Source organism: Mesoplodon densirostris, chromosome 2 (assembly GCF_025265405.1).
Source record: "Mesoplodon densirostris isolate mMesDen1 chromosome 2, mMesDen1 primary haplotype, whole genome shotgun sequence".
Lineage (NCBI taxonomy): Eukaryota > Metazoa > Chordata > Mammalia > Artiodactyla > Ziphiidae > Mesoplodon > Mesoplodon densirostris.
In genome coordinates this window covers 170,599,879-170,613,514 of record NC_082662.1, presented here as the reverse complement: position 1 = coordinate 170,613,514, position 13,636 = coordinate 170,599,879, and the positions used below count along the sequence as shown (strand labels likewise).

Below are 13,636 nucleotides of genomic sequence, written 5' to 3'. Positions count from 1 at the left end.
AGTAGTGGTATACGGGAACTTCCTGTACAAGCGTCACTATTTTTCTATACATATAAAATTGTTCCCTCAAAAATTTGTTGCAAAAAGTTGGACAGACAACACAATGTTCTCTTCAGATCATGGGATTACAATGTGGTTTTCCCCCCCGCTTTTGATTTACCTTTGTTTCCTGTTTTCTATAGAAAACATGGATTATTTGTATAATGAATAAACAACAGACCTTGCTATCGGTGCCAGCCCTCATGGTGGAGGGCTCCAGGTGTTCCAGCAGCCCTGGCTGTGTTTGCCTTGAACATCCAGGCGCAATCCAGGCCACTTGCCTGGGAAGGGGCTGCTGTCAAAGGGACTCTAGTGGGGCCTGGAATCCATTCACCTGCCCTTGGCCAGGATGGTGTTCCAGTGCCCAGCACTCTACCTTAGAAAAATTTTCTCCACTTAAAAAAAAAAAAAAGTTATGCATATGTCCATTGTAGAAAAATTTAGAAGTTCATATAACACAAAAAAGACAATAATTTACTTGAAATTCTATTGCTCAGAGAGGACTACTTCTTATATTCTTGTAGTTTATCTCTTCAGACTTGAAAATTCCTATGCACACCATGAAAACATATGCATACATATGACTGTTTATGAAAATTGGGTCATACGATGGATATGGCTTGGTAGTTTGCTTTTATCACTTAGCAATGTATATGGAACTGATTTCCATATTCAATACACGTCGACACTGTCATTTTATTTTATTTATTTACTTTTTGGCTCCACCGCCCAGCATGTGGAATCTTAGTTCCCTGACCAGGGATTGAACTTGTGCCCCCTGCAGTGGAAGCGCAGAGTCCTAAGCACTGGACCGCCCGGGGAGTCCTGACCGCAAGGGAAGTCATTTTAGATGACTGTGTTCTATTTCAGTATACTGTTAAACTATAATCTATTTCATTCTCTACCGCTGGATATATAGGGCTTTTCCCCCGCAATTTGTAAATTACTAAACAAGTATTCATTGAGCGCTGCCACGAGCCAGGACCTGTTCTGGCCTCTGGGAATCAAGCCGTGTGTGAGCAGCCTGGCCCCGGCCTTACAGACAGAGCTCACGTTCTCACGTGACAGGGGCACGCTGCAGCTGGCCATGGGGCTGAGCAAGCACCTGGGTATCTGGAGCTCCGTGTAAGCGCGCAGCCAGCACTAGCGGTGGTGACTGTAGTCAATACCATGGGGGCGCTGAGGGTGGCAGCCCCGCTCTGGTGGTGCAGAGCCTGATGGGCTGCCCTGAGAGCTGGGACTGTGGCCTCCACAGCCTCAGGGCCCTCTCCCCCTGACCCTGACCGTGTTCTGTCTCCCCAGGCCTGGACATCCACTTCATCCACGTGAAGCCCCCCCAGCTGCCCTCCGGCCAGACCCCAAAGCCCTTGCTGATGGTGCATGGCTGGCCTGGCTCCTTCTTCGAGTTTTATAAGATCATCCCGTTCCTGACTGACCCTCAGAACCATGGCCTGAGCGATGAGCATGTTTTTGAAGTCATCTGTCCATCCATTCCTGGCTATGCCTTCTCAGAGGCATCCTCCAAGAAGGGTACAGGCTGCTGCGGGCTGTGTCACTGCCCCAGGGGTGGGGAGTCAGCTGGGACAGCTTCCTTCAGAGCCTAAGGAGGCTGAGGAAGGAGGGGTCTGAGACCAGAGGGAAGAGAAGCAATGGGGGCGATTTTATTGCCAAAGGGCCAGTGCATCTTCTCAGGTTGTGAGGGACGTGGCAGGTGTCACGACTGTCCAGAGCTGGCTCAGGGCCTGGACTCTCGTGTCCTCAGGAGCTGCCCACTCAGGGCAGGTCCATGTGTGGGCCCTGCACTGTTCCGGGCCAGCGAGGTCGACTAAGCCCCGCAAGCAGCGTGGGCCCACGGACGCCCAGCCGGACCGGCCTGAGCCCATCACACACCCTCACTGTCTCCTGCACCAAGGCCAGCACCAGGGGCACTGCCTTCTGGGCACTGGGCACCCCACCTTTGGGCTCCAGGATTCCTTCTCACCCCCTGTGAGCTGCTCTCCCCTCAGCCTGGGGCGGGGGGGATGAGGAATCTCAGAGGGCCCGGGAGGACCCATGGCGTGACCCCCGCACGGTTCTTCTTTCCCCTTTACAACCAGGCTTCAACTCAGTGGCCACTGCCAGGATCTTTTATAAGCTGATGCTGCGGCTGGGCTTCCAGCAATTCTATGTTCAAGGCGGAGACTGGGGAGCCCTGATCTGCACCAACATGGCCCAGCTGGTGCCCAGGTGAGGGTGGCTGTCAGGCGTGTGTGTACGTGTGCAGGTGTGTGTGCACAGCCCATGTGAGGTGGATGTGCAGGGAGGCGGATTATGCACGCCAGGCCCTGCCTGGGCGTAGTGTCTGAGCCTTGGAGCAGGGGCCACACAGGCAGGATATGTGTGGGCCCAGGGGAGACAAGGGAGGGTCCTCGTCATTCAGCTCTGTCTGGGGCGCTTCGATGTGGATCTTCCCTCCACTTGGTGTCACACAGGATTGGTGACTCTGGGCCAGGTTCCCAGGCAGAGAGGGCCAGTTAGAGGAGGGGAAAGTCAGGGAGTAGACCGTTCTGATGGACCAAGTCCTGGGAGAGGCCTGACCGGGACCTGCTTTTCCACCATGTGGTCACCCCAGGGGCAGATGCCGAAGAGGGCTGGCCCTGTGCTCTCCAGCCCTGTGGCCTCTTTCTCCTCCATCTCCGCCCCCATCGCTTCCCCATCCTTGATGTCACCCAGCCTCCCCTGGCCCTTCTCTGCCCTCAGCCACGTGAAAGGCCTGCACTTGAACATGGCAATCATTATAAGAAATTTCTACACCCTGATCCTACTCCTGGGATGGCGTTTTGGGAGGCTTTTTGGCTACACCAAGAGGGATATGGAGCTGATGTACCCCTTCAAGAAGGTCTTCTTCAAATTAATGAGGGAGAGCGGCTACCTGCACATCCAGAGCACCAAGCCGGACACCGTAGGTGAGTGGGCAGGCGGAAGAAAGCCTGGCTCAGTGGTTCGGGTCGGGTAGGCTTACATCCATTCCATTCAGCAAGGCTCCCAACCGGGGGGAAGCCTCACCCACCCCAGAAACACGGTTCACGGGGTGAAAACCTCTTGTGAGAGACTCAGAGCTCCTTCCACCCTTACATGGCATTTCTCCACAGACGTGAGTGATGCATGGTCATAAAATTCCCAAACAACTCCACTGAGCGGCATCAGTGTTCCTGTTGGCTTTGACCCCTGGTGCCTTCACCCCTGAGCCCAAGTCCTACAGTGAGAAGCAGAGGGATGGACAGGGATGGGGGGAGGACGAAGCCTAGGGCTCTTTAGGCCTGGGGCTTTGGGGGCAGGAGGGTGCCCCAGGGCCTGGGGGCAGTGTCTCCAAGACACTGAGGAGGGCCCAGCAACTGTTTCTGCCATCAGGGCCCTGTTAAAGAATAATATTTTTTTTAAAGATATTAATCACACAGCTATACTTTGTGTGTGTGGGGGGGGTATACTATATATTTTGTCAATAAAGTAAGTTACAAATGTAAATAAAAACCTCCCAAATATTTAAAAAGATAAAATCATACAAATAAAAAATGAACACGTGTAAAAGATTTTACTTAACTCATTAATTAATAAAGGAACTAGTAAAATGTAAAACAGAACAGTTCGAAGGCAATTGGGAACACTAAAGTAAATTTGCTAATAGATGCAAAACTTGTCAAAATCTACAGGGTAAAACTCAAGTAAATCTCCACTGGACAAATTTATTTTTCTTGTAGTTTTTTTGAGATATAACTGACATACAGCACTGTATACATGTAAGGTGTACAGCATAATGACTTGACTTACATCTGTTGCAAAATGATTCGCACGATAAGTTTAGTTAACATCCAACATCTCATAGATACAAAAAAAAAGAGAAAAAAAATGTTTTTTACTATGTGATGAGAACCTTTAGGATCTACTTTGCTTCTCTGTGAACAAGAATCATTTGCATTCCTGTCAGTTTTCAACAATTTACAGAGCTGTAAAATAGCTCTAAGACAAGGGAAGAGGGGTCCCCTTGACAATCACATGACTCCAGAAAGGTCCACTAGAAACTCTCCGAATTCCACTCAGAGGATACCCAGAAATTGTTTTGCCCATTTCCAAGTCTTTTAGAGTTTCCGTGACAAGTCTCATGCTCACACACGTTAGGCAGCTCATGATAATAACAGTGTTTTCTAAAACCAATTTTTTTTCCTCTGATTATAAAAGTAATCCATGTTCACTGTCAAAAAATTGAAAGATGCAAAAAAGCACAAAACAGAAAAGACAACCGCCTGAAACCTCTCGTCCTTCCCTACCTCTCCCCTCCCAGACCTGCAGAAGAACTTGCTAACATTTTGGTTGATGAATTTTCGCAAATGGGATCTGTCCATATAACCAGCACACACTCAAGAAACAAAGCATGACCCACCAGCCCAGAAGCCACCTGCACCCTCTTCTGGGCACTACCCACCACGCCCAGGGCAGCCACCCTCCTGACCTCTGACAGATAGATTGCTTTTGCCTGTTTTTATACTTTATATGCATTGGAATCCTCAAATAGGTGCTCTTTTGAGTCTGGCTTCTTTTGCTGAATATTTTGTTTGTGAGATCCATCCATGCCATTTTTAATGCTTGCTCAGTCTTTGAGCTTATGAGTAGATCAACATGATCTGTAACTGATTCCCTATTTCGGACTTTTAGGTTGTTTCTAATTTTTCACTAATCATAGAATAGAAACCTAAAAAAGCCCGCTTTTAAAAAACAGCATTCATATGTATTTCTCATTTGGATCCTACAAAACCTGGAGTCGTAGACTCTTCAGTGTGAAGGAAGTTGCCCATGTAGCGTATGGATCCCTAAGAGGTAGTGGGAGAGGTGTTACCCCTTTGCCATTAAGGATTCCAAGGCCAAGGGTCAAGGAAGTGAGGTGCTCCTAGAGTTAGGGCAGGGCTGTGCTCTGACGCGGGCTTCCTGCCCACGGTGCCGCTCTGTGGGGCCAGCACCACACCTCTGTCCTGCTGGCCAGCTCCCTGGCCCCAGGCCTGAGTCGCTCGCTTCTTCCATTGTCAGGCTGTGCTCTAAATGACTCTCCCGTGGGACTGGCTGCCTATATTCTAGAGAAGTTTTCTACCTGGACCAATCCAGAGTTCCGAGACCTGGAGGATGGAGGCCTGGAGAGGTGAGACCCCATCCACCCCTGCTGCTGGCACCACCTTCCTTACTCACCTCCCTTCTCGCCATCTTCATCTCTGCTTGCTTAATCTGGGTGGGATGGTCAGCAAGTTCCATCTGTTGCTGGATGTCCCACAAATCCTCACCCTGTGGCCAACCTAACCCTGATTTTTGGAGGAGGAAGCTGAGGCCCAGAAAGGTCTAGCCTCACAGTGGAGGGGTCGAGGATAGGATGCAGGGCTCAAGACTGTTCCGCTTGCTAAACAGCCTCCTCCTGGGACCGGGGCGTCCAGAGAGCAGCAAGAGCCTCTTTTTGGCCAGGACGTAGGAGCAGCCCACGGCCCCTCCCCCCTGAACCTCGGAAGAGCCGGGCCTCACGGCTGTAGGAATGCATGCTCTGTGGAAGCCGGTCCTGCAGGATGGCTGCAGGAAGAGTGGGGAGGCCGTCCTGCCTCCCGAAGCCTTGGAGGCTGCGGCCTCGACGCTGCCAGACTCCTGGGTCCCTGGTCTGACTTAAGCTTCATCAAGGTTGGTCTTGACCCACCTTCTCCAGGGCCCATCCCTTTTGTTATTCCTTCAGAGACACAGAGAGTGCCCGATACAGTGCTAAGATGTGGAAAAGAGTGAATGGATCTGCCCCTGGAAGTAGGGACTTTGTCTAAGCCATGCCCTAGCCCCAGCACCTGGAACAGCACTGGGCATATAGTTGGTGCTCCATAAATATTTGTGTGATGAAATGAGCTCTCAAGATGCATGCCGGGCCTCCCTGGTGGCGCAGTGGTTGAGAGTCCACCTGCCGATGCAGGGGATATGGGTTCGTGCCCCGGTCTGGGAGGATCCCACATGCCGCGGAGCGGCTGGGCCCGTGAGCCATGGCCGCTGGGCCTGCGCATCCGGAGCCTGTGCTCCGCAATGGGAGAGGCCACAGCAGTGAGAGGCCCGCATACCGCAAAAAGAAAAAAAAAAAAAAAAAAAAAAAAAGATGCATGCCAAGGACTGGGGGGCACAGAGAAAGGAGGATTCACTTTGTTTAAGGGACAGGGAGGGGAAATGACTGGGAGAATCTATTTGATCTGGGCCTTAAAGGATGAGTAGGAGTTCGCCAGGTGGAAAGGGCGGAGAAGGGAATTTAGGCAAAGAGCAGAGCAGAAGCCAAGGTTGGAGCGATTAACATGCACGGTGTGCTTGGAAGGGGTCCCTTGTCCCGAGGCTGGAGCAGGGACAGCGGAGCCAGACCAAGAACTCATCCCTATAGGCGGCTCCTCCTAGAGCCTCACCCTGGGATCTGTCTCCCCCGCCCCACACTGGGCAGCACCCAGAGGTCAATGGAGTGCCACCGGGAGCACCCTGGCGAGGGGTCCGGCCCTGCTCCTTGCACACAAGTACCTGGAGCCAGATGTGAGGCGGGCCAGACCGCCCACGGGCTTCCCCCTTCAGCTCCTGCTTGGCTGCCTACCAGGAGCACCAAAGCTTTGAGCAGGGGACAGATGTGATCAGAGCTGTGTTCTGTAAGGGACACGGATCTTCTTGCAGGAGGGTGGAAGTGGGTGCTGTGGTAGTTTTCAAGCTGTGGTCATAGCTGTAGGGGAGGTGGAAGCACTTGGCCAACTTGCCAAAAGCCAGTTCACCAGTTGTTTGTTTTTTTTTAATTTATGTATTTATTTTTGGCTGCACTGGGTCTTCATTGCTGCGCGTGGGCTTTCTCTAGTTGCGGCGAGTGGGGGCTACTCTTCGTTGCAGTGCGCAGGCTTCTCATCGCGGTGGCTTCCTTTGTTGCCGAGCACGGGCCCTAAGCACGCAGGCTGCAGTAGTTGTGGCTCGTGGGCTCTAGAGCGCAGGCTCAGTAGTTGTGGCGCACGGGCTTAGTTGCTCCGCGGCATGTGGGATCTTCCCGGACCAGGGCTCGAACCCGTGTCCCCTGCACTGGCAGGCGGATTCTTAACCACTGTGCCACCAGGGAAGTCCCAGTTCACAAGTTTAAATGCTTCTTTTAACTGTTCAGTTTCCATTGACTGGTTTTCATTTTGTTATCAAAATTGCATTTAAAAAGATGTTCAGGACTTCCCTGGTGGCACAAAATGTGGTTCTAAGGATAAAAAGATAATTGACCAACTGCATCTAAATAGCTGAAGCAAACAATTAGGCAAACTGACCATTTTGGGCCAATTGGCTTCTGATGAATCAACGAAGCTAATTGCATACAGCTGAGGAGCCTGGCAGGCGGAGCAGCAAATGTCCTTTTTTATTTTTTTGTGTGTGGTACGCAGGCCTCTCACTGTTGTGGCCTCTCCTGTTGCGGAGCACAGGCTCCGGACGCGCAGGCTCAGCGGCCATGGCTCACGGGCCCAGCCACTCCGCGGCATGTGGGATCCTCCCGGACCAGGGCACGAACCCGCATCCCCTGCATCAGCAGGCGGACTCTCAACCACTGCGCCACCAGGGAAGCCCGCAAATGTTCTTTAATCCAGGCAGCAAGGATGGGGTGGGAATGCAGGAGTGAGGGCAGCAGGGCTTGGCGGGGACACAGACAGGCTGAGCTCATTTTCGTCACAGACATGCCGAGTGGGAGATGCTGGCAGGATGCCCGGGCAGAGGTGCCCACTTGGTAACTGGGCTCACAGATCTGGGGCTCAGGTGAGGGGTCGAATTGGAAGGAGTTATTTCCACTGTTCTCTTGGTAAATTAGTAGCTGGAGCCACAGGGTAGATCTCCTCAGACAGAGTGCAGCAGGGCAGCGTCCAGGGATGCTGGGAGGAGCCTTACTGGCTGCAGAAGGACCAGAAGTGAGAGAGTCTGGGAGGCCAGACCTAGTGAGAGAGCCCTACCCGCGAGGCCTGGGCGGCAGGGACAGTTCCGGTGTGCAGGGTGAGGAGGTATGGGCGAGTTGGCAGGGGCGGGAGAGAGGGGACAGGGGAAGGCCTGAGGGCATTCGGGGTTGGGGGGCAGGTGACTGACCTTTGGGCTTGAAGAGGCAGATGGAGGCATTGGGGGCCCAGGACAAGGGGCGACAGCTCTCCTAAGCCCCAGATCTGGACTCAAGCAGGGAAGGGTGGGGGGGGTGGGAGCTGCTGGCCCATGAACTTGGATTTCCTCAAAGAGGCAGGCAGGGCAGGCGGGGGGCTGTGGGTGAGCACACGGCTGTCAGGACCTTCTGAGGAGGTGGCAGCTGAGTTGGAGAGCGTGGCGTCAGTCGTGCTGGAGTCCCCTCACGTCTGTGGACCGTCGGGTGAGTGATGTCAGGGGAGCGAGAGGGTCTGGGGTGCGGTGGGCAGTTATTCCGGGGAAGAAGGGCACGTGCTGGGGAGTGGAGGACGAGTTGGGGAACAGTGGGGACACGGAGGCCCAGGAGGCCCAGCCAGTGGAAAGCAGCAGCTGAAGTGGGCAGAGGAGAGGCCATGGAGGGCTCCGGGGGCTCTGGACGCAGGCCGGGCTGAGGGAGCCCAGCAGCAGGAGAGGGAGAGGGCCGGGTGGGCCCAGGAGGAAGCGGGGCTTTCCAGAGTCCACAGGCCACGTGCTCCAACATTAGGTACCAAATGATGATTTCCTTCCAGAGTGTGGGGCTCTGCAGTCTGGGTGGGGTTCACCTGCTCAGCAGTTCCCAGGCTGGAGAAGAAAAGGGGTGTCCCATGCTGAGCGGGTGTGGCGGGTCTCTGCAGGACCCCGTGGCTCCCTCCTGGGGTGACCCAGGTTTGGAGGGGAGGCAAGCTGGGGGCTAGTGAATAAAAATGCCCCAGGAGCTGCTGACCCTGCCCTGCTTCTCTTGGTGCCCGGTCAGGGCAGGATCAGGGCTCCTAAAGCCTGCCTGGAGATCAGGTTTTGCTCAGGGCCTGGCAGGGGTGGGCCCCCCTGAGGATGGTCTGAAGGTGGCCTGCACTGAGGTCCCAGGAGTGGGCACCACCTCTGAGCAGGGTTTGCAGCATCCTACCCACGGACCTCCTGGCTACCCAGCAGTGACCAGCCAAAGCCTCTGGATTCAGTTGACCTCACCTGCTTCATCCCTTCTGGCCTGAACCGTTAGGCAGGTCAGGGAGGGGGTTGGCTGACACCACCCAAGATGACAGCCTGCCTCGTACATGGTCATCACTCTGCATTACCTGTCATCACGGTTCTGGTGACCCCAGGCTGGGCCTGCCTGTGGCACGAGGATAAGATCACCAAGCTGGCAGTGAGGCCTGAGGAGGGAAGCCAGGAGGGCATAGCGCCTGGCGTACAGCTTGAAAGTGGCGGCTCTTATTTGTGATACAACTGCCCCTAGCACTGAGAGGGGCCTTCCGGTCTGCTTTCCCAGGAAGTTCTCCCTGGACGATCTGCTGACGGGTGTGATGCTCTACTGGACGACAGGCACCATCACCTCCTCCCAGCGCTTCTACAAAGAGAACATGAGACTGGACAATAAGCATGAGGGGTAAGTCCGGCTGAGCCCGGAGCGGGGCTTCTGAGGAGGGTGCCTCCGAGGCAGGGAGCAGGGGGATGGCCCGGCCTTGGACTCAAGGGAGGACGTTGGATGCGGTAAAGGACAGCCTAGCCTTGGGTGCGTACCGGGAGTGTAAGATGAGAACACAATTTAAAGGTCAGGGGATGGGCTTCCCTGGTGGCGCAGTGGTTGAGCGTCCACCTGCCGATGCAGGGGACGTGGGTTCGTGCCCCGGTCCGGGAGGATCCCACATGCCGCAGAGCGGCTGGTCCCGTGGGCCATGGCCGCTGAGCCTGCGCGTCCGGAGCCTGTGCTCCGCAACGGGAGAGGCCACAACAGTGAGAGGCCCGCGTACCGCAAAAAAAATAAATAAATAAAGGTCAGGGGTATTGGGAGAGATTCCTGTCATTAGAAGTAGCTCACGGAGGGACCACCAGGCCTGGCCCCCAGACATCCCGAGGGGCTCCCCCAGGGCCTGGAGGCCGTCCTAGGGTGGCGGTGATGGCTCTGGGACTTCCCTGGAACCCTTTCCTGATCTCACAGGGAGACTCTCGGGCAGCAGCAAAGGGAAGGGCGACAAAGGTGGGAGTTAGAGGTTGTCCCACCCCACCTTGGTGACGCTGTCCAGCTGGGGCAGCCCTTCCAGAAAAGAGGGCCCCAGAGAGGGCTGGAATTGAGGTGGGCGGTTAAAACCCTGGGTCTATCCTTCTATGGCTCCACGTGGGTGGGCGAACTGAACCCCCAGCCCCCTGAACCCCTGCTTTGGGGGAGACGGGGGCCAGGCCACAGCTTCCCCCTCAGTGGGATCTCTGTCTCTTCCAGGATAAAGGTCCACGTGCCCACGGGCTTTGCTGCCTTCCCTTGTGAGTTAATACACGTCCCAGAAAAGTGGGTGAAGTCCAAGTACCCGAAACTCATCTCTTATTCCTACATGCCCCGTGGGGGCCACTTTGCTGCCTTTGAGGAGCCAGAGCTGCTTGCCCAGGACATCCACAAGTTCATGGGGCTGCTGGAGCAGCAGTGACCCTGGCGGGGAGCGGCTGTCACCTCGCAGGCAGCCCCTGCCCGGGCATGGCAGGCTTCCTCCTGACACCCGCCGTTTTCCCCGGAAGCCCCCGGTCTCCCAGCCCAGCTCCCAGTAGAAGTGAGGCTGGCAGGGAGGCCCCCTCCCAGTCCTCTGTTGGTGGAGTTGCCCCTTTCCCCAGGAATGTGCTAGCTTCCGTCCCCTGCCCACGCTGGGACCCCATGCTTACCCTTCCACACGCTCCCCACACACTGTGTTAAGCAACATGGCTTTGATGATAAATGATCTTCCTTCTAAGGGCGGCTGGAACAAGTGACATGTCGAGCCCCAACCCCACGTGGGGTGCCCCTTCCAGCAGAGCTGCCAGGTCTGCACTGGGGCTCTTGCTCCAGCCCGGCTGGGAGAGGCAGGACGGGCCACTGGGGCCGGAGGGAGGCCACTCTGTCCTCCCACGTGCCCGCCTGAGGCAGTGAGGCCGAGGGCCTGCCGGGGACCTGCCCGCCTCGCCTCAGCGGGGATGGAAGCGGCCTCCCCGCTCTGCCCGCCGGCACCCATCACACCGGCTTGTGCCTCTGGCAGTAGGGAGGCAGCTTCTCTGGCAAGTGCCCAAAGGTGCGTCCCAGCCGCGGGATCCCATGGGGAGAGAAAAAGCAAGAGGCTGCGCCCCTCCTTCTGTGGCCATAGTTCTCCCTTGGCTTCCAGGAGGCCCTGAGCACTGCTCCCTTTGGAGGGAACAGACAGATGGAATCAAGGGCTAGAGGCTGAGCCCCACGCACTGGGCCCCGAAGAGGTGGCATCTCACCAGTCTGGCTGAATGGGCATTTTATTAGTGGTCCTCATTGTCCCTGCCAGCTGTAGGGGACCCTGACCCAGCCACAGTGTCACTGGCAGAAAAACACAGAACCATGGCAGGGATGTAGAGGAGACTGGGGCGGCCCAGCACCGGCCCGCTCCCGTCCTGCGCCCTGCAGCTCACTCCTGGGGGGGCGGGGAGCAGGGGTGTGAAGGGCCTGATAGCCAGAAGGGGAAGCTGGGATGGACCTGGACCATCACCTGGCACCCATCTCAGGCCTGCGGTTGCTGCGGACTCTTTGGTTATCAGTTGCGTGTGTGCCCGGAGGGTGGGGGGCAGTGTCTGGATGCTCAGAAGGAGAAGGTCTTCCACACAGTACCTCCCTCTCTTACTTGATACAGTCACCACACTGATGGGTTGAAGGGACACAGTGCCAACACATGATCCTGCTGAAAATCATCGGGGCATCATCCCGGCCACAGAGCTGGGCACTTAGGCAGAAGGGGTACTTGGAAATAAACAGAGCCTCGGGCAAGCAAGGGAGAGTCCAGAGCTGCACATCCTCCCCTTACCAGTGCTAGGACTAGACAAGACCACCAGCTGATGGCAGTCCCGCACTTCCGCCTCAGCCAAGGGCCAGAGCCCCTCTCTGCTCCCATGTTTTTAGAGCTGTTGTGCTTAAAACAGGCGGAAAGAAGTACTGACTTGGTTGAGGTTGGAGTCAAGCCACTTCTCCACCTGTGTCTCTTCCCCTCCCAACTCCCCGGGTCTGGACCAGTCCGGCAGCTCCCCGGCCCTCAGGCCTCCTGGCTGGCGGCTGCCACGCTGTCCGCAGGGTTCTGATCCAGGCATTGCCCCGGGACGGTCCCACTGATGTTGTGGATGGCACCGTAGGTCTGCTGCTGCTGCGGGGACAGGGCTATTTTCTCCGAGGACAAGCTGTTCAGAATCCGGGGCACGTAGGACTGCCAACAAATGGGGGTGTTAGTGCTTGGGTGGCGTGGGCGTGAGAGTCCCTGTCCCGTTCCTCCCTTACCGCCCCGCCTCCCTCCAGCCGGAAGACACACAGAATGCTCATGCAGGACACATAAAGAAATAACATCAACCTAGGACATCAGGACCTAAAACATGCCAACTGCAGGTTTTCCTAACAGCCAGAGCAAATCAGAACACACAGTCGCAGAGTTCTCGTGGTCATAGAGAAGAAAGCACACACACACCAATTTCTCAGAGGAAGCAAAACTTTTCCTGGCACTGGATTCTAGAAGAATTTCTCACTTTATGTAGGAAACAGGTCTATCTACACAGGGCAGGCTTAGAATGCTGTCAGTGGGACTTCTGAGCAGCGGACCGACTCTGTGTAGGTTCTGTTTCCTCTCAATCCCAGACTCCAGCTGCCGACCTGAGCCAGGCTGAGAATGAGGGATCTGCATCATCCACCTGCCCTGTCTGGCAGGCACAGTCACAGGTGTGCCTCTGGGTAATGAATCTTCCTGAAACCTTCTCTGGGGCTGGTCCAAAGACAGACACTGGTAAGAGTGCCCGACACCTTAGAGGGAGCCACTGGAAAGAACGCTGCTGCTGATCTAGATCAGCGCTGTCCCAGCCCTGTCAGGCCGGGGCGGTCACAGCTCGGGGAGTCTGTGGCTCCACCTTCCTTTCCCAACCCCACCCTAGGAGCAGGACCCTGGAGGCCGGAAGCAGGGAGAACCAGGAAGGAAAGGAGTCCTGGTGTCTTTCTAACACTGTGCCCCCCTCCATAGCAGGTAAAATGTTCCTTTGTTGAATTCATTGGGGAGTTAGTGTGACACCCTCTTGGTGCCTATAGTAAAGGACCTCACACAGGCAGGTGCTGGCAAAATGCTCTGAGAAAGCTTCATCAAACCGCAGGGCCTTGCGATATGGCTTCACTAAAGGCCCAGGCTCACCAAGCATTAAATATGCAGAGAAGGAAAGTGAGCAGGCAACTGAAACCGAGGGAGACGGGTATACATCATGGCAAAACGAATTATCTTCTGGTGATGGATGTGGCTTCACACATGCAAGAGAAAACATCCAGAGGGACCAGGGATTCCTTCTCCAATGATGTTAATTCAGAAACCCGCCTGGCACGTGATCAAAGGACTTCTGTCTTAACGAGAGAGGATCCAAGCAGGTTTGCAGGGCCCACCTGGTCGGGGCCGTTGCAGGTGCTCATGCTCGGCTA

General features: G+C 55.4%; 2 protein-coding genes across 7 annotated transcripts in view; one reads left to right on the top strand and one right to left on the bottom strand.

The window, feature by feature from the left end:
* Positions 1 to 10,922, top strand: part of EPHX1 (epoxide hydrolase 1) — a 39,470-nt gene extending 28,548 nt beyond the window's left edge. For 5 of the 6 annotated variants that reach the window (XM_060091357.1, XM_060091358.1, XM_060091360.1 and 2 more), the window contains 6 exons: positions 1,342 to 1,569; positions 2,136 to 2,265; positions 2,779 to 2,984; positions 5,098 to 5,206; positions 9,488 to 9,604; positions 10,436 to 10,922. In XM_060091357.1, coding sequence (XP_059947340.1) covers positions 1,342 to 1,569; positions 2,136 to 2,265; positions 2,779 to 2,984; positions 5,098 to 5,206; positions 9,488 to 9,604; positions 10,436 to 10,637 — 992 coding nt within the window. In that variant the 3' untranslated portion in view covers positions 10,638 to 10,922. Of the gene's footprint in view, positions 1 to 1,341; positions 1,570 to 2,135; positions 2,266 to 2,778; positions 2,985 to 5,097; positions 5,207 to 5,466; positions 5,697 to 9,487; positions 9,605 to 10,435 lie in introns of those variants that run through there. The other variant, XM_060091362.1, reaches the window with a different exon arrangement.
* A 522-nt stretch (positions 10,923 to 11,444) lies between these two features.
* The window catches only part of TMEM63A (transmembrane protein 63A), a 33,968-nt gene continuing 31,776 nt past the window's right edge, over positions 11,445 to 13,636 (bottom strand). Inside the window, exon 24 of the mRNA XM_060091356.1 lies at positions 11,445 to 12,395. Coding sequence (XP_059947339.1) covers positions 12,228 to 12,395 — 168 coding nt within the window. The 3' untranslated portion in view covers positions 11,445 to 12,227. The remainder of the gene's footprint in view (positions 12,396 to 13,636) is intronic.